General features: G+C 40.6%; 3 protein-coding genes and 1 pseudogene across 3 annotated transcripts; 2 read left to right on the forward strand and 2 right to left on the reverse strand.

Moving 5' to 3' along the window:
- The first annotated feature begins 736 nt into the window (after positions 1-736).
- Positions 737-9025, forward strand: LOC131786568 (uncharacterized). The gene is made up of 7 exons (XM_059103620.2): positions 737-838; positions 1581-1891; positions 5174-5218; positions 5823-5998; positions 6305-6629; positions 7804-7848; positions 8822-9025. Exons 2-6 carry the CDS (start codon positions 1594-1596, stop codon positions 7845-7847), a joined length of 888 nt encoding a protein of 295 aa, XP_058959603.2. The 5' UTR covers positions 737-838; positions 1581-1593; the 3' UTR covers position 7848; positions 8822-9025.
- Positions 9026-9360: 335 nt separating this feature from the next.
- Positions 9361-9869, reverse strand: LOC131786569 (translin-associated protein X-like). The gene has a single exon (XM_059103621.2). The coding sequence runs from the start codon at positions 9865-9867 to the stop codon at positions 9361-9363; it is 507 nt and encodes a 168-aa protein (XP_058959604.2). The 5' UTR covers positions 9868-9869.
- Positions 9870-10045: 176 nt separating this feature from the next.
- On the forward strand, positions 10046-12725 carry LOC131786550 (uncharacterized). Its single transcript, XM_066169569.1, has 4 exons — positions 10046-10197; positions 10282-10404; positions 10853-10935; positions 12669-12725. The coding sequence occupies exons 1-4, from the start codon at positions 10101-10103 to the stop codon at positions 12723-12725; spliced, it is 360 nt and encodes a 119-aa protein (XP_066025666.1). The 5' UTR covers positions 10046-10100.
- On the reverse strand, positions 12631-17967 carry LOC136282257 (uncharacterized; annotated as a pseudogene).
- Between the last annotated feature and the right edge of the window lie 129 nt (positions 17968-18096).

The following is an 18096-nucleotide window of genomic DNA, read 5'->3' on the forward strand; positions in this document are numbered from 1 at the left end:
TACATTTCAATTTTTCTAGTTCGAGCTCAAGACTTTGTCAAAAAGAATTTTTTTTCATTATTTTACTTCATTTGAGTTTTTTTCTGGGGTGGGAAAACAGGTTGCTCGCTTGCAAAGTCCGCAGATGTTGTGAACTATCCCATTGCAAGATCTGCCGTGGGTTATTATTTAATGAAACGTGCTAATTTATATTTTGTTTATTAAACGTGTTAATTGATTTTATCCAACAAAAGTCAATAAAGCCATAAGTATAACTGACAGGAGTTAACGCCTCGAGTAGATGGTGGAGGGCCGAATTCTTTTGGTGTTCAAAGCTCGTCATGTTGACAGGATTATTTTTAAAATCGGGATCACGAATTAAATCACGCTTCACGCAAATATTTCAGCGGATCCCGAGGTGAAATAAAATTGTCTAGCTTAGGTATAATTTTCATCCAGAGGGATTCTAAAAATAACAAAAATAGCAATTCATAATAAAAAGGTAGGATAATTTCATTTCACTAATTATGCTTTTACTAATAACGAGTGTTAAAAATATGATCTGTTTGAAAACTAATAACCCATGCTTCCTAAGAGAGCACTTTATTGGCATTTATCTTTCGCCTAATTTAATTAGTTTTAATTAGTTTTTATTTTGTTCAGGATCGTTCTTTACATTTTTGGTGAACATGCCTTGTTTCTTGGAAATAGCTCATAGCTTCCTTAACAGAACCTTGTGGGGGTTGTTGTGTTTGATTGACAATGTCTTCCGGTGTTGGTTTGTATGAAAACTCAATAGCGAAGCGATAATCGTTCATTAGAAGTTCTTCGCCGAGAATTCAGTCAGAGCACACTCAAGGTAGGTTTCATTTCGTCTCAGAATGCGGAGGAGATTCACCTTAAAAAAGAGACCAAGCTCTGAGATAAATTAGTGCTCTCCCTTCTCTCGAAACTCTCTTTAACCAATATAATTTGCTGAAGACTCTTTTTACAGAAATTACCATTTCCTTCTCCCAAAGGTTTGCCCTCCCCACATGGAGACGCCAGTCAAGTTTTTCCCATCACGTTTAGATTAGCTTCATGTTTCCAGTTAGTTTGCTGTTCAGCCAGAACTTTTACATATTGTCTACCAGATTAATGAATTTTTAGACTCTGAAATTAGTTGTCGTCAGTTGTCTACGCATTCCCAAAGGGACTTCGCTTTACTGTTTCGCGTATATATTTTGAATTGGCTGCCTTGCGAGTTTCCCCTCAATGATCCAAAAAAAAAACTTAATCTTGCTGAAGTAGATGTGTAACAAAGCCTCTCTGTCTCTCGATACTCTTAAATTTTCCGATAGCAACGTTAATTGCACATTGTTGCATCGCTAGTGATGAACAAATTTACACCCATTTGGCAAATTTCCGTGGACAATGAACATGCAGGGGTGGAAATGTTTTGAACTTTAAGCTTGCTTAATGCATCACTTTGCTACAGTAAAAAATTTACTCCTATCACTAAATTTTCTGAGGATTTAAAAATCCCATATTGATAAACAACTCGGTGTTCCACCAGAGCACAAATTCATCTTCGTATTAAACGCTTTCTGCTCTCTCTTCAGATAAACCGTCAACATGAGATATCTGGTCGTTCTGGGCCAAATCTTGATCAGCACCGTGCTTTTCACATCGGCTGGCAAGAAATGTGGTCCCATTGTTAAGAAACACAACTGCGAGTGCAAAGCCAAATCAGCGGGTCGATTGAAACTTGAAGATGGGAAATTGCTGATGTGTGATGGCAGTGATTACAAATCTCTGCAGTTTGAAATGCCTACTCCCAAAAATTCAAGGGCGAATCCAGCTTATTCGTGTAAGGAAATCAAAGAGGAAGATTCCGCAGCCGACGATGGAATTTACTGGCTTACGTTCAAGAGTAAGATCAAAAATATTTTTAACTTTAATTTCTGGAAGCTTTTTAAGTAAACTCTCTTAGTCATGTAGAGAGGGCGAATGGTAAAATTTAAGTCTCGTCAAAACGTCCTGACCTCGGTTTGAAAGTTCGAGAATAAATAATGTTAAATAAACAACTTTTCATCATTTAATAACCTCGACCCACTCAGATATATTTTTTAGATATTATAAATCGCTGTTTAGATTGTCAAACCTCTTTCGAGTTTGTCTTGGCAATAGATCTCTGATTAAAAATTGCAAGTCAGGTCAGGTACATCTTTTGCCTTCTACTGGTACCCTGTAACCCAATACTACCTGCCGCAGAACCACCACTGCCTTGTGGTTGCTTTGGGAGAAGCGAAGGCTATGGGAGTAAACCCTGACAGAAAATCCGGAGTGGAGCTCCGTAGGCGGCTGGTGGAACAAATGTGAAACCTTTCGGCAACTCCTGCCGCTGCGCTGGCACCGACCGTATCGTCCATGGAGAAAGCCTTAGAGGACTGCCCAACTGACAGTGCCACAGCGCGATGGAACTACATCCGAGACGCCGTGTATGAGGCGGCCTCAGACGCCTTCGGAATGCGGGATAGAAAAAGTGAAGACTGGTTCGAGGCGGGGATCAAAGAGATGGAGCCCGCTATCACTGCCAAGAGCACCGCACTCCTCGAGCACAAGAAACAGCCCTCCAAGGAAACACTGGCTGCCTACAGAGCTGCTCGCAACAACGTCAAGGGGATTGCTCGCAAGTGTGCAAATGACTACTGGCTCGACCTGTGTCACAGCATCCAAATCGCCTCGGACTGTGGCAACATCCGCGCCATGTATGAGCGCATGAAGAAAGCGTTCGGCCCTAGCGCCATCAAGATTGCTCCCCTCAAGTCCACCACAGGCGAGATCATCACAGACCGCGGCAAACAGATGGAGGGATGGGCGGAGCATTACCAGGAGCTGTACTCTAGGGAGACCACTGTCACCAACACCGCCATCGAGAACACCACCCTACCCACCATGGAAGAGCTTGACACACCACCCACAGTCGACGAGCTGAGGAAAGCCATCAAGTCCCTTGCCAGCGGCAAAGCACCAGGCAGTGATGGCCTTCCCCCCGAGATTGTCAAGCTAGCAAGTGAGAGTTCTCTTCTCGGCCACCTGCACGATCTCCTGCTCCAATGCTGGGAGGAGGGCACGATACCCCAGGACATGCGGGACGCTAAGATTGTCACGCTCTACAAGAACAAGGGCGAGCGCAGCGATTGCAACAATTATCGTGGGATATCCCCTCTCAGCATCGTAGGAAAGGCCTTTGCTCGCGTCGTGCTTAGCAAACTGCAGTTGCTGGCTGACCGCGTTTACCCAGAGTCGCAATGCGGGTTCCGTGCAGAGAGATCGACAATCGACATGGTATTCTCCCTCAGACAGCTTCAAGAGAAGTGCCGCGAACAGAGACGCCCACTTTACCTTGCCTTCATCGACCTGACCAAGGCCTTCGACCTGGTGAGCAGAAACGGTCTCTTTGCCCTTTTGGAAAGAATTGGGTGTCCGCCAAAGCTTCTGAAGATGATCACATCCTTCCACGACGACATGAATGGTACAGTCCAGTTTGACGGATCATCCTCAGACCCCTTTCCAATCAAGAACGGCGTGAAGCAAGGGTGTGTCCTGGCCCCGACACTTTTCGGTGTGTTCTTCTCCCTTCTCTTGTGCTATGCCTTCCGCGAGTCTAAAGATGGCATCTTCCTCCACACCAGGAGCGACGGGAACCTCTTCAACTTGGCCCGCCTCCGTGCTAAGACCAAGGTGCGCAGAGTTCTCATCAGGGAGATGTTGTTTGCGGATGATGCTGCCCTCACCGCCCATACCGAGGAAACACTGCAGCGGCTCATCACACGCTTTGCGGAAGCCTGCAATGACTTTGGCCTAACCATCAGCCTGAAAAAGACTAACATCATGGGCCAAGATTTCAGCGTCACCCCACACATCACCATTGACGAGCACGCCCTAGAGGTAGTCGACAACTTCACCTACCTTGGCTCCTGTATCTCCAGCAACGTATCCCTGGACTCTGAGCTCAATGTTCGGATAGGAAAAGCAGCAACGGCAATGGCTCGCCTTGCAAAGAGAGTTTGGGACAATTCCCTGTTGACCATCAACACAAAGATGAAGGTGTACCAAGCCTGCGTACTGAGCACCCTTCTCTACGGCAGTGAGACATGGACCCTCTACTCCCGCCAAGAACGCAGGTTGAATGCCTTTCACATGCGCTGCCTTAGACGACTCCTTGGCATCACCTGGCAAGACCGCATCACAAATGCAGAGGTCCTATCACGGGCAGGTCTACCCAGCATGTATACCATGCTGACCCAGAGGCGACTGCGCTGGCTCGGCCATGTATGCAGAATGGATGATGGACGCATCCCAAAGGACATCATGTACGGTGAGCTCGCCACAGGGATGCGGCCAACAGGACGACCAACTCTGCACTACAAGGATGTCTGCAAGCGTGACTTGAAGACCTGCAACATCAGCCCTGGAAACCTTGAGTCAGCAACAGCCGACCGTACACTCTGGCGATCGACTGTCAAGGCCGGCGTCAAACAAGCCGAGTTGAAGAGGGAGAGCCAGTGGGAGGTGAAGAGGACTCGCAGGCGACAGAGGCTCCAGTCTCCCCCCATTCCACCAACCCCCACAAATGACTTTACTTACGCAAAATGCCAGCGGGTCTGCGGCTCCCGCATTGGGCTTCACAGCCACAGCCGGCGGTGCAGCTTGACGTGATTTTACTTCTTAGGTGCAGATTTCCATTGTCTTCCGAGACAGACGGTTGCCAACAACAATTTTCAAACGGCATGGATGATATAGAGACTTTCCACATCCACAACCATAACCCTAAAAAACTTCAGCTGCCCTGTGAAACTTTGAGCCTCATCGCAAAGGTTGACGCGATTTCACGTCTGGATAAAACATTTGCAAGGCCCAAGACCGATCAAGTTTCTAGGTGACATTCGCCACAGTTGTACCAATGGCTTATCATAGGTCTATCCTCGCTTGAAACAAATTTGCCAACGGATGCTCACTGAAAGGGTGAATTCATTTCACTATTTTGAACACAGGAAGTTCACCTTTGATTGTTTTTAATTGATTAAAAACGCTTGTTTTACAAGTGATCTTTCAAACAGAGGGGCGTAAGCACAATATGAGTTTTAAATCAGTTAGGAATGAGGTTCACCTATTCCAAGTTTTAACAAAATTTTCGTTTCATATTCAGGTGATCCCAGTGTTTTTCCAGTTTACTGTGACATGTCTAATGGAGGTGAGTTTAAAGTTATTTTGAGTTTAGCTTGATTTGATCACAAAAAGGATATCATGTGCTGACAGTTGAGCATCTGCTTCAGGCCTTTTCACAATTTTGCATTTCTACAGTTTGCTAGTGCTTCTTTAACACCCCTTTTCTTGTAATAACGATCTTTCAGTTTGCGTTGTAAGGTCAAACTGATGTTTTAACATCTGGAAAAATTTTCTACTTTTCCTCAGCGTTATTCCTTGTGATTGAGGGTAGAACATAATATTGAAATGTTGCTAAACGAGCAATTGCATTCCTTCATGGGATTCTGCGAGCAAGCTTCTGGCATGACAGGTTATGGTATACAAATTATAAGGTCTTCAAAAAAAAATCTTTAGGAGTATTAAAAAAAAGAAAAACCTAATTATAAAAAATTTTTTATAACGAGGTAAGAACAGAAGGAGAATAGTTCTTGGGAAGCACTGGTCAGCAATTAAATTTGTTTGTCAAAAATGAAAATAGCATTTTCATTTTGTCACTGCGTAATTTGGGTTTGTTACCGTGGTACTGAAATACCTTTGACTGTAATATGTAGACTAATTTTGTTTGTTACCTGTTCTCCTGTTTTCACAAGGATGGACCATGATATTCAAGGCGGTGTCTGGGGCGAAGGAGAGTGCTTTTTACACTTTCAATTCGGGTGAAACTCTCGCTGAGAATGACATGAGCGCTCTCGACGTCACTAACCAGCACCTTGGCGACTACAAAAGCAGGATAATCCTGAAGTGGGCTGAGTTTGCTGCATCTGAGGTAACAAGGGTGTTAATAACGTTAAACATGAGGGCCATAAGAAATCTTGAGGTGCATAGGTCTGTCATGTACCCGTTGGGTGATAAAAGTCAGTTGTAAGAGGAGCGCTTCTCTAGCTTCTCGCACGTGTCTCACATGCAGGCAAAGGTACATATGACATGGTATGACACGCACCAGAAATCACGATGAACCGGATTAAACTCAACCGTAACGGTAGCCAAACAAGATATAATTTACACAGGGTTCATTGGGCAGAAGTTCTCTAAAGGAAACTAGGAGCGATAATTATCTATTCTGCGTTTACAGGCCAAAGTTGTCCTTTACGAAGACGGGAGCGCTGTCAAGAAGCTTTTCTTCGACGCCACGGGAACGAACAAATTGAACTGGTTTACAAAGTACCAATTGAAGGAGCCCTTGCCATGGCGAAATGTGAAAACAGAGGTACAGAACTCCTTTTCCATCCAAGGATTGACCAATCGGAACTTCTTCATTAACAGGAATTATGGTGGCTGCCATGTTGATACCGGCTGGCTGTGTATTACCTCATATCCTTGTAAATGGGAAAAGCGTTATGGAGTAAACGCTGTGTTGTACAGCAAGTTGGATATACACACCAACTGGAACATTGAAGGTGAGTATATTGACGTTACAAATTAACTCCCAGTCTAGGAAGAGGAAACTGAACAAGACCGCCACGCTTTTCCTTTGATAAAACTAAAATGCAAAGCTGATGAGGCTGAGAGAGGGAGAAAACTTTTTAAGCCTTCGCTCTCAGCTCAGCATTGATTATTGATTATCAGTGGGCCTTACTTGAATCCCTTCATATATTAGGGCGCTTTGGAATGAGTGTTGATACCAAAACCAACATTATCACAACAGCCAATCAATTGATGAGTAAATATTACAAGAAGACAATGAAAGTAACAACTAACAAACGGCTTGAAGCGCGAAAAAACGAGGCTTGCCAAATCTCCATTGATTTTTATTTAAATCTTATTGGTTGAAAATTAATGTGGCACATTTTTCTTTTGGACCAATCATGTACAGCAAAGAAAAATCGAGAACCTAATTCTATCTTGTGTCGTCGTAGTTCAGCTGGAAGCAGCGTCCAAACAGTATCTGAATGCGGATCCAAGCCCCATCGAGGCTTCAGCTTTTCAAGAGTTGATTTTTGCATTTTATCAAATTGCTAATTACTTTGGAGCATCATACACCTAATTGAAACCTAATTAAAATCTAATGACTCCTATTGTGGAGCAAGTATATAAAATAGGCCATACCTTTTTTAAGGGTAGGGACCTCCCTTTCTTGTTCCTACACAGTTTTTGTGTTCATTACCGGGAAGATCACTCTCATATTCAATGAAATAACGTTGTTGAAAGAAACAAAAATAGAAAAGGAAAAAGCCCAGTTGGAAGTGATTGGCACATAAAAGTACTGGCTCTGACCATAATCCCTCAACAGGAAAATTTTCACAGAATTTCCTGTGAAAAATTCTCTCAAACTTCTGGAGCGTGTCAGATGTCTGTTTGGAAATTTAACGCGGTTCCAAGAAGGCAAAAAGTAAAAATCATATGCTAATGTCATATGACTATGCTAATTAATTTGAATTTGGCTTTTTTCTTTTTTCCTCTAATTTCCCTGTTATTGCAATCAGGGATATAACTTTTCGGTAAAAATTGATTTAATGAATTAAAAAATAATGATCATAAGTTAGTTACAATCATAATAATGATGTGAATTCCGCAGCATTTTGACTGGTTTTCTGAAAACTGAGATCCTCTTTTTTTCTTGTCACTTTTCAGCTAATGTTGCTAAGGCAGATGTTCTGGCGGTTTTCTTGCGTTAAGGTAAAAATTGAAATAAAAACGTCCCTGTAATTTATTCCCTGTGTGAGATGAAAAGTATAATGTGTTAAATAAACAGCTTTGGTGGAGTAAGTACTCAAATTAGATCACACACTCTCCTAAGGAGACCTCCCATTCTTGTTCCTAAATGGTGTTTGTGTTCTTGGCTAAGACACGTTACTCACCTAGTGTCTCTCTCTCCGTCACAAGAATATAAATTAGTTCAATTGGACTTTCAGGAAAACCTGACAAAATACAAGGGAGGGGGACAGGGTTGAGGCCAGGGAGGCAACCTGGGATGGACAAGTATCCCATCCAAGGGGTGTGGGTGTGGCTATGTGGCTATGCTTCAATGCACCTCCTGCTTCCAAAACTGGGATAAGTTGAGAGACTGTTATTAACCCTTGTAATGTACTTTACCTTTATTCCTTGGGGTAGGTATAGAGTGGGAGCTTAAAACTCCTAAACTGGATTGAAGAACATTTAAACAAATGCAATTTCCGATGCAAAACTTTAGTGGACAGAAAGTATGTCTGAAACAGCTAAAAATGGAGATTGTGTAAAAGGCATGAAACAGCCTACAATTGTCCTTCAATATTAAATGCTGGAAATCACCCATCCCAGGACCTAAATTTCAAAATTTCCAAAGGGGGGGACACCCCTGACCCCCGTGCCCTCAGCAGACATTTATCGGGACCCCCATTAACTATATCTGGGATCTGCCCCAGAACTCTTCTTCACCGGAAGCCTTGAACAGAGAATGGCCTTTTCATTTCCTAGGTAATGTGTATGTTCTGAAAATTGTTGTTAAATTTAGTTCTTTAATGCTCATCTTAACATGCTATATGTGGTAAGTCAAAATGTACCACATTTTTTATATTCTGTTACTTTAGACAATAATTTGAGTTTAGCCTAATAAATGATGAGTGACAAAAAGCCTTCAACACTAAATAAACTGCTTAACTTTTTGTTTCAGAGTTGACTGCCACTGAATATGTACAACATCAGATGGCAGAAAATCGAGGCAGTAGATTACTTGCTTTTTCCGCAGGGTTGCTTGTGAAGGGATTCGCTGATGAACCAAGCTAAAAGGCGGAGATTTGAAGTCTCTTGCCCTTACTAAAGCTTAGAAAAAATATGGCCTTGAATTTAAATCCAATAAAACAGTATGTTAATTTGAGGAGCTGTATCAGTTTCTGACTTTGTAATTTCCCTTATCTTAAAGTTGCACTTGCACCTAATTTGAAAGCCAGGATAAGGAGAACTTGTCTAAAAACTTAAAGTTGCACTCATGCCAAATTTGAAAGCCAGTGTAAGGAGACCCTGTCTGACCTGAAGTGATACATTTTGGTCAAGTCAGGCTACAGACAAGAAGGCCAATTTTGCCAGAGGTGCTAGGGGAGAAACCACCAGTTTTTCTTTTATTCTTACTCCCCCTTATGTATGCCAGGACATGCAAGGTCATCTCCCCACCACCACCCCCCACCCTTTCCCAACCCAACAGCAATTTGCCATCTAGTCGAACGGATTTAAGCTTAAGCCAAGATCTTTACCATCCTCATTTGAAAATTTCAACTCCGCTTCAACTTGGTCGAAAGAAATCAAAGTTTTTCTCTTGAGAAAATGCGCGAAAGACAATGCTTCGATGTATTCCTGCACACCAGGAGAGTACGCTCGGGTGAACAAGAAAGGGTCTTCTCCCTCTAACTCCAAAGCTATCGTATTTAGGAGTTCTTTAACCGTTACAAACTTTTCATCTGCTTCTTTGAAGATCTGCTCCGTATCACTCGCTCCGGCTACTCGCTGAAGATTAAAAATGATCCGTTTGCTTGCAATAGTAACATCTCTGCTACATTTAACTAAACGCTCGTGTTTGTCATGCCGAGAATCCAGCTCTTGCCGATGATTTTTAAATGATAGTATTACTGGCGAGTTCTCATCGACTTTTCTCTTCAGAGGGCTGCTCTCTTGAGCTTGAGGTCTAGGACGTTTCCTATTTCGTTGTTTCACGACAGCCGCCATGTTGAAAATTTGGAAAAGGAGATAGATGCGCGACCTTGATTGGCTCTTTTTTTAAGGAACTAAACCAATTAAGTACAGCCTTATAGGAGAGCTCATGGATCTTTGGAGGGAAAATGGCGGCAGATTTGAAATTTATCTAGGCGCCCAAATGAGCCTTGTTTTAACATTATTTATCGATTCCAAAGGTCGTACGTCACAATAACTCATGAAAACATAAATCCAATTCACCCATTATGAGCTCTGGGAGAGCAAGAGGTAACTTGTGGAGAGGAAGAGGACAGAGGTTTCGAGGAAGAAAGAGTGCTCGAGGAACGAGCCAGACAGGAAGAGGTGAAATTGATGGAAATTTCTGTGTTCCACGCTTGTGACTTGACGAAAAAATTTGTTAGCAATTTCATGAAATTATCGCTTTAGCGCAAAGAGGTTCAGACCAAGGAAGTTCAAGTCCTCAAGTGGAACATCAAAGAGCACGGCAAATACAGACAAGCTTAACGCCGTGTCCCTTCAAGAAATGGAACTTATACTTCCCAGACATTGGTGAGTCGGTAGTTTTGTGGGATTAGTTTGTAACCAGGTGCATTTTTCATCCATGAACACCTACCCTTTACCCTTTCACTCCCAGAAGTGATCAACACATAATTTCTCTTTACAGCATTAATACAGTATGAAGCAGACAAGTGATGAGAATAAAGACAAATATCAATTGGGGGATTATCATATGATCCAAAACCAAACTTTCAGAATTTCAAAAAAAAAAATTATAAGGAATGTATGGCAAAGAGTTTTAATCAAGATATTGGAAATGAAAGCACAAACATAATTGTAAGGAGAAGTTATGTGTTCACCACTTGTGGAAGTTAAGGGTTACAAATGGTACACTTGTCTAGTTTTAACTTGAATCCTTTATCAGGTGACTGGATATATATTTGATTTAATGTCTCTTGACTTTAAGGAATTATCCATTCAAATAATTATTCTTCTGAAGTTTATAACCCAGACTCATCTCATGCAACCAAAGTTAAAGCCATTATGAAGTTTGTGGAATCACATGCAGCTCAACTTTCCAAGGTAAAAATAGAAAAGCCATAGTAGTTGTTCAGTTACTTCCAGATTGTGTGCATTATATTCTGTCAAGTCACCCTGTCACTCATAAGATCTCATTAATAATTCTCCTTACTGTCTGCAATACAATTCTCATGATATCGAGGATCTGACGGGAGAGCTCATGCGTTTCTGCATAAACAGTGCGTCGAGCGGGGACCAAAACACTCCTTTTGAGGTGTGCAGCTTTTTGCGGGAAATTCACAACGCTTTCGTAGCGTTCAGGAATGTTTCTAGAGAGATTGCCTCAAAATTAAGAGTATTGAAGGCCAGTATGAATAAGGTGGAAGTCGCTTGTTACACTTTGAAAGTTCGGGGTTCAGAAATTCCTCAATTTGCTTTGGCTGAAGCACTGGGTGGAGACTTTACTTCTGAAGAAAGGGATTTTAATTGAAAACTGCTAATGTTATTATCCATTGATCATAATTTATTAATTTATCTGATAGCCTTAGCTGTTTCAAAAGTCAGGTATCGGGTGAAATCTATTTATTTGAGACAACTGAAACTGTTTGAAAAAAGGAGAGTTATTTCAAAGATTAAATTGTTTCGACAGTTCTTCTGTCATCTTCAGTTCTGAATAATACAAAGTACAAAGTTGAATTTAAAGTGTTACAAAATGCTGATTGGACAAAACACACTATAAATTCAAATTTACTTTGTATTATTCAGAACTGAGGATGACAGAAGAACTGTCAAAACATGTCTTTAAAAAGTGTCATTTGTTTTCTTAAATTTATAATTATTACACATCTGCTTCTATCCAGACCTTTTGGCAATTAAATGGTTTCTTTCATTTGATATTGTGTTTTTCTAAGGCAGGTAATACAGTTGTATTTTTGTGAGGCATTTATCCCACTCAATCATTTACACCCTAACATGGATATCAATATTCTCCATACTGTTCTCTCTACATTTCTTAATAAGCTGACAAGGAGAATTTGTAAACAATCACAGACTTTTCTAATTAATGATCATTTCCTTTATTCTCATTATCTTAATGTGTGATTCAGCAGTTTTACAAGAGCTGAAACGTTAGCAGATATTTTAACCATCATTTTTACATTTGTGACTTATTGCCATGCCATGCGAATGTTCTGTTTGGTCAGCTTGGATTTTGAACTAGATCTTCAATTTCTTTAGCACCTAAATGCCTCAGTTAGAGAGATACAGTGTTCCAGTGATTGTTTCCCCTGACCATGTATGAAGGGGCCCTTGCTCTTGTCCTAGCTGGACCATTTTGTTATTTTTCTTTACAATCAAAGTCTATTCCTCTGTTCAGAGGCAGAAATGTCAAAAATGGTAAATGAAAGTCTGTCAGGGAAAGATGGCAAATTGCTGTTGGGTTGGGAAAAGGTGGGGGGTGGTGGTGGGGAGATGATCTTGCATGTCCTGGCATACCATCCAAGGGGGAGTAAGAATAAAAGAAAAATTGGTGGTTTCTCCTCTTGCACCTCTGGCAAAATTGGCCTTCTTGTCTGTAGCCTTAGTTGACCAAAACGTATCACTTCAGGTCAGACAGGGTCTCCTTACACTGGCTTTCAAATTTGGCATGATTGCAACTTCAGGTTTTTAGACAAGGTCTCCTTATGCTGGCTTTCAAATTAGGTGCAAGTGCAACTTTAAGATAAGGGAAATTATAAAGTCAGAAACTGATACAGCTCCTCAAATTAACATACTGTTTTATTGGATTTAAATTCAAGGCCATATTTTTTCTAAGCTGTAGTAGGGGCAAGAGACTTCAAATCTCCACCTATTAGCTTGGTTCATCAGCGAATCCCTTCACAAGAAACCCTGCAGAAAAAGCAAGTAATCTACTGCCTTGATTTTCTGCCATCTGATGTTGTACATATTCAGTGGCAGTCAGCTCTGAAACAAAAAGTTGGGCAGTTTATTTAGTGTTGAAGGCTTTTTGTCACTCATCATTATTTATTAGGCTAAACTCAAATTATTGTCTTAAGTAACAGATTGTAAAAAATGTGGTACATTTTGACTTACCACATATAGCATGTAAAGATGAGCATTAAAGAATTAAATTTAACAACAATTTTTAGAAAATACACATTACCTAGGAAATGAAAAGGCCATTCTCTGTTCAAGGCTTCCGGTGAAGAAGAGTTCTGGGGCAGACCCCAGATATAGTAAATGGGGGTCCCGATAAATGTCTGCTGAGGGCACTGGGGTCAGGGGTGTCGCCCCCTCTCAGGAAATTTTGAAATTTAGGTCCTGGGATGGGTGATTTCCAGCATTTAATATCGAGGGACAATTGTAGGTTGTTTCATGCCTTTTACACAATCTCCAATTTTAGCTATTTCAAAAATACATTCTGTCCACTGAAGTTTTGCATCGGAAATTATACTTTTCATCTCACACAGGGAATAAATAACAGGGACGTTTTCATTTCAATTTTTACCTTAGCGCAAGAAAACCGCCAGAACATCTGCCTTAGCAACGTTAGCTGAAAAGTGACAGAAAAAAAGAGGATCTCAGTTTTCAGAAAACCAGTCGAAATGCTGCGGAATTCACATCATTATTATGATTGTAAATAAAACTCTTATGATCATTATTTTCTAATTCATCAAATCAATTTTTACTTAAAAGTTATACCCCCGATTGTAATAACAGGGAAATTGGAGGAAAAAAGAAAAAAGCCAAATTCAAATTAACTAGCATAGTCATATGACATTAGCATATGATTTTTATTTTTTGCCTTCTTGGAACCACGTTAAATTTCCAAACAGACTTCTGACACGCTCCAGAACTTTGAGAGAATTTTTCATAGGAAATTCTGTGAAAATTTTCCTGTTGAGGGTTATTGTCAGAGCCAGTACTTTTATATGCCGATCACTTCCTACTTTGCTTTTTCCTTTTCTATTTTTGTTTCTTCCAACAACGTTAATTCACTGAATATGAGAATGATCTTCCCAGTAATGAACGCAAAAACTGTTTAGGAACAAGAAAGGGAGGTCCCTACCCTAAAAAAGGTATGGCCTATATTATATACTTGCTCCACAATAGGATTCATTAGGTTTTCATTAGGTTTTAATTAGGTTTCAATTAGGTGTATGATGCTCCAAAGTAATTAGCAATTTGATAAAATGCAAAAATCAACTCTTGAAAAGCTGGAGCCTCAATGGGGCTTGGATCCGCAGCATTCAGACACTGTTTGGACGCTGCTTCCAGCTGAACTACGACGACACAAGTTAGAATTAAATTCTCAATTTTTCTAAGATAGAACAACTTTTCACAGAGTGTCTAGAGCAATTGGTTTGGATTACATTTTCTTCGCTGTACATGACTGGTCCAAAAGAAAAATGTGTCACATTAATTTTCAACCAATAAGATTAAGATTTTCAATTAAAACCAATGGTGATTTGGCCAGCCGCGTTTTTTCGCGCTTCAAGCCGTTTTCTAGTTGTTACTTTCATTGGCTTCTTGTAATATTTAATCATCAACTGATTGGCTGTTGTGATAATGTTGGTTTTGGTATCACAACACTCATTCCAAAGCGCCCTAATATATGAAGGGATTCAGATAAGGCCCACTGATAATCAATAATAAATGCTGAGCAGAAAGCGAAGGCTTGAAAATTCTTCTCCCTCTCTTAGCCTCATCAGCTTTGCATTTTAGTTTTATCAAAGGAAAAGCCTGGCGGTCTTGTTCAGTTTCCTCTTCCTTGGCTGGGAGTTAATTCATAATGTCAATATACTCACCTTCAGTGTTCCAGTTGGTGTGTGTAGCCAACGTGCTGTACAACACAGCGTTTACTCCATAACGCTTTTCCCATTCACAAGGAGTTGAGGTAATACACAGCCAGCCATCATCAGCAGGGCAGCCACCATAACTCCTGTTGATGAAGAAGTTCCGATTGGTCAATCCTTGGATGGAAAAGGAGTTCTGTTCCTCTGATTTCACATTTTCCCATGGCAAGGGCTCCTTCAATTTATCCTTTGAAAACAGTTCAATTTGTCCGTTCCCGTGGCGTCGAAGAAAAGCTTCTTTACAGCGCTCCCGCCTTCGTAAAGGACAACTTTGGCCTGTAAACGCAGAATTGATGATTATCATTCCTAGTTTCCTTTAAAGAACTTCTGCCCAAGGAACCCTGTTTAAAATATATCTTGTCTGTCTACCGTTACGGTTGAATTTAATCCGGTTCATCGTGATTTCCGGTGCGTGTCATACCACGTGATATGTACCTCAGCCTGCATACGAGACGCTTGCGAGAAGAGACGCGCTCCTCTTACAATTGAAATTTATCACCCAACGAGTACATGACAGACCTGTGTACCTCAAGATTTCTTATGGCCCTCATGTTTAACGTTATTAACACCCTTGTTACCTCAGATGCAGCAAACTCAGCCCACTTCAGGATTATCCTGCTTTTGTAGTCGCCAAGGTGCTGGTTAGTGACGTCGAGAGCGCTCATGTCATTCTCAGCGAGAGTTTCACCCGAATTGAAAGTATTGAAAGCACTTTCCTTCACCCCGGACACCGCCTTGAATATCATGGTCCATCCTTGTGAAAACAGGAGAACAGGTAATAAACAAAATTAGTCTACATATTATAGTCAAAGGTATTTCAGTACCACGGTAACAAACCCAAATTACGCAGTGACAAAATGAAAATGCTATTTTCATTTTTGACAGACAAATTTAATTGCTGACCAGTGCTTCCTAAGAACTATTCTCCTTCTGTTCTTACCTCGATATAAAACATTTTTTATAATTAGGTTTTTCATTTTTTTTAATATTCCTAAAGATTTTTTTTTGAAGACCTTATAATTTGAATACCATAACCTGTCATGCCAGAAGCTTGCCCGCAGAATCCCATGAAGGAATGCAATTGCTCGTTTAGCAACATTTCAATATTATGTTCTACCCTCAATCACAAGGAATAACGCTGAGGAAAAGTAGAAAATTTTTCCAGATGTTAAAACATCAGTTTGACCTTACAACGCAAACTGCAAGATCGTTATTTTCAAAATAAAAGAAAAGGGGTGTTAAAGAAGCACTAGCAAACTGTAGAAATGCAAAATTGTAAAAAGGCCTGGAGCAGATGCTCAACTGTCAGCACATGATATCCTTTTTGTGATCAAATCAAGCTAAACTCAAAATAACTTTAAACTCACCTCCATTAGACATGTCACAGTAAACTGGAAAAACACTGGGATCACCTGAATATGAAACGAAAATTTTGTTAAAACTTGGAATAGGTGAACTTCATTCCTAACTGATTTAAAACTCATATTGTGCTTACACCCCTCTGTTTGAAAGATCACTTGTAAAACAAGCGTTTTTAATCAATTAAAAACAATCAAAGGTGAACTTCCTGTGTTCAAAATAGTGAAATGAATTCACCCTTTCAGTGAGCATCCGTTGGCAAATTTGTTCCAAGCGAGGATAGACCTATGATAAGCCATTGGTACAACTGTGGCGAATGTCACCTAGAAACTTGATCGGTCTTGGGTCTTGCAAATGTTTTATCCAGACGTGAAATCGCGTCAACCTTTGCGATGAGGCTCAAAGTTTCACAGGGCAGCTGAAGTTTTCTAGGGTTATGGTTGTGGATGTGGAAAGTCTCTATATCATCCATGCCGTTTGAAAATATTGCAATTTTTCATCAGAGATCTATTGCCAAGACAAACTCGAAAGAGGTTTGACAATCTAAACAGCGATTTATAATATCTGAAAAATATATCTGAGTGGGTCGAGGTTATTAAATGATGAAAAGTTGTTTAGCCAACATTATTTATTCTCGAACTTTCAAACCGAGGTCAGGACGTTTTGACGAGACTTAAATTTTACCATTCGCCCTCTCTACATGACTAACAGAGTTTATTTAAAAAGCTTCCAGAAATTAAAGTTAAAAATATTTTTGATCTTACTCTTGAACGTAAGCCAGTAAATTCCATCGTCGGCTGCGGAATCTTCCTCCATGATTTCCTTACACGAATAAGCTGGATTCGCCCTTGAATTTTTGGGAGTAGGCATTTCAAACTGCAGAGGTTTATAATCACTACCATCACACATCAGCAATTTCCCATCTTCAAGTTTCAATTGGCCCGCTGATTTGGCTTCGCACTCGCAGTTGTGTTTCTTAACAATGGGACCACATTTGTATTTCTTGCCAGCCGATGTGAAAAGCACGGTGCTGATCAAGATTAGGCCCAGAACGACCAGATATCTCATGTTGACGGTTTATCTGAAGAGAGAGCAGAAAGCGTTTAATACGAAGATGAATTTGTGCTCTAGTGGGACAACGAGTTGTTTATCAATATGGGATTTTCAAATCCTCAGAAAATCTAGTGATAGGAGTAAATTTTTTACTGTAGCTAAGTGATGCATTAAGCAAGCTTAAAGTTCAAAACATTTCCACCCCTGCATGTTCATTGTCCACGGAAATTTGCCAAATGGGTGTAAATTTGTCCATCACTAGCGATGCAACAATGTGCAATTAACGTTGCTATCGGAAAATTTAAGAGTATCGAGAGACAGAGAGGCTTTGTTACACATCTACTTCAGCAAGATTAAGTTTTTTTTTTTGGATCATTGAGGAAAAACTCGCAAGGCAGCCTATTCAAAATATATACGCGAAACAGTAAAGCGAAGTCCCTTTGGGAATGCGTGGACAGCTGACGACATCTAATTTCAGAGTCTGAAAATTCATTAATCTGGTAGACAATATGTAAAAGTTCTGGCTGAACAGCAAACTAACTGGAAACATGAAGCTAATCTAAACGTGATGGGAAAAACTTGATTGGTTTCTCCATGTGGGGAGGGCAAACCTTTGGGACAAGGAAATGGTAATTTCTTTAAAAAGAATCTTCAGCAAATTATATTGGTTAAAGAGAGTTTCGAGGGAAGGGAGAGCACTTATTTGTCTCAGAGCTTGGTCTCTTTTTTAAGGTGAATCTCCTCAGCATTCTGAGACGAAATGAAACCTACCTTGAGTGTGCTCTGACTGAATTCTCGGCGAAGAACTTCTAATGAACGATTATCGCTTCGTTATTGAGTTTTCATACAAACCAACCCCGGAATACATTGTCAATCAAACACAACAACCCCCCACAAGGTTCTGTTAAGGAGGCTATGAGCTATTTCCAAGAAACAAGGCATGTTCACCAAAAATGTA

The sequence above is a fragment of the Pocillopora verrucosa genome, chromosome 7, assembly GCF_036669915.1.
Source record: "Pocillopora verrucosa isolate sample1 chromosome 7, ASM3666991v2, whole genome shotgun sequence".
Lineage (NCBI taxonomy): Eukaryota > Metazoa > Cnidaria > Anthozoa > Scleractinia > Pocilloporidae > Pocillopora > Pocillopora verrucosa.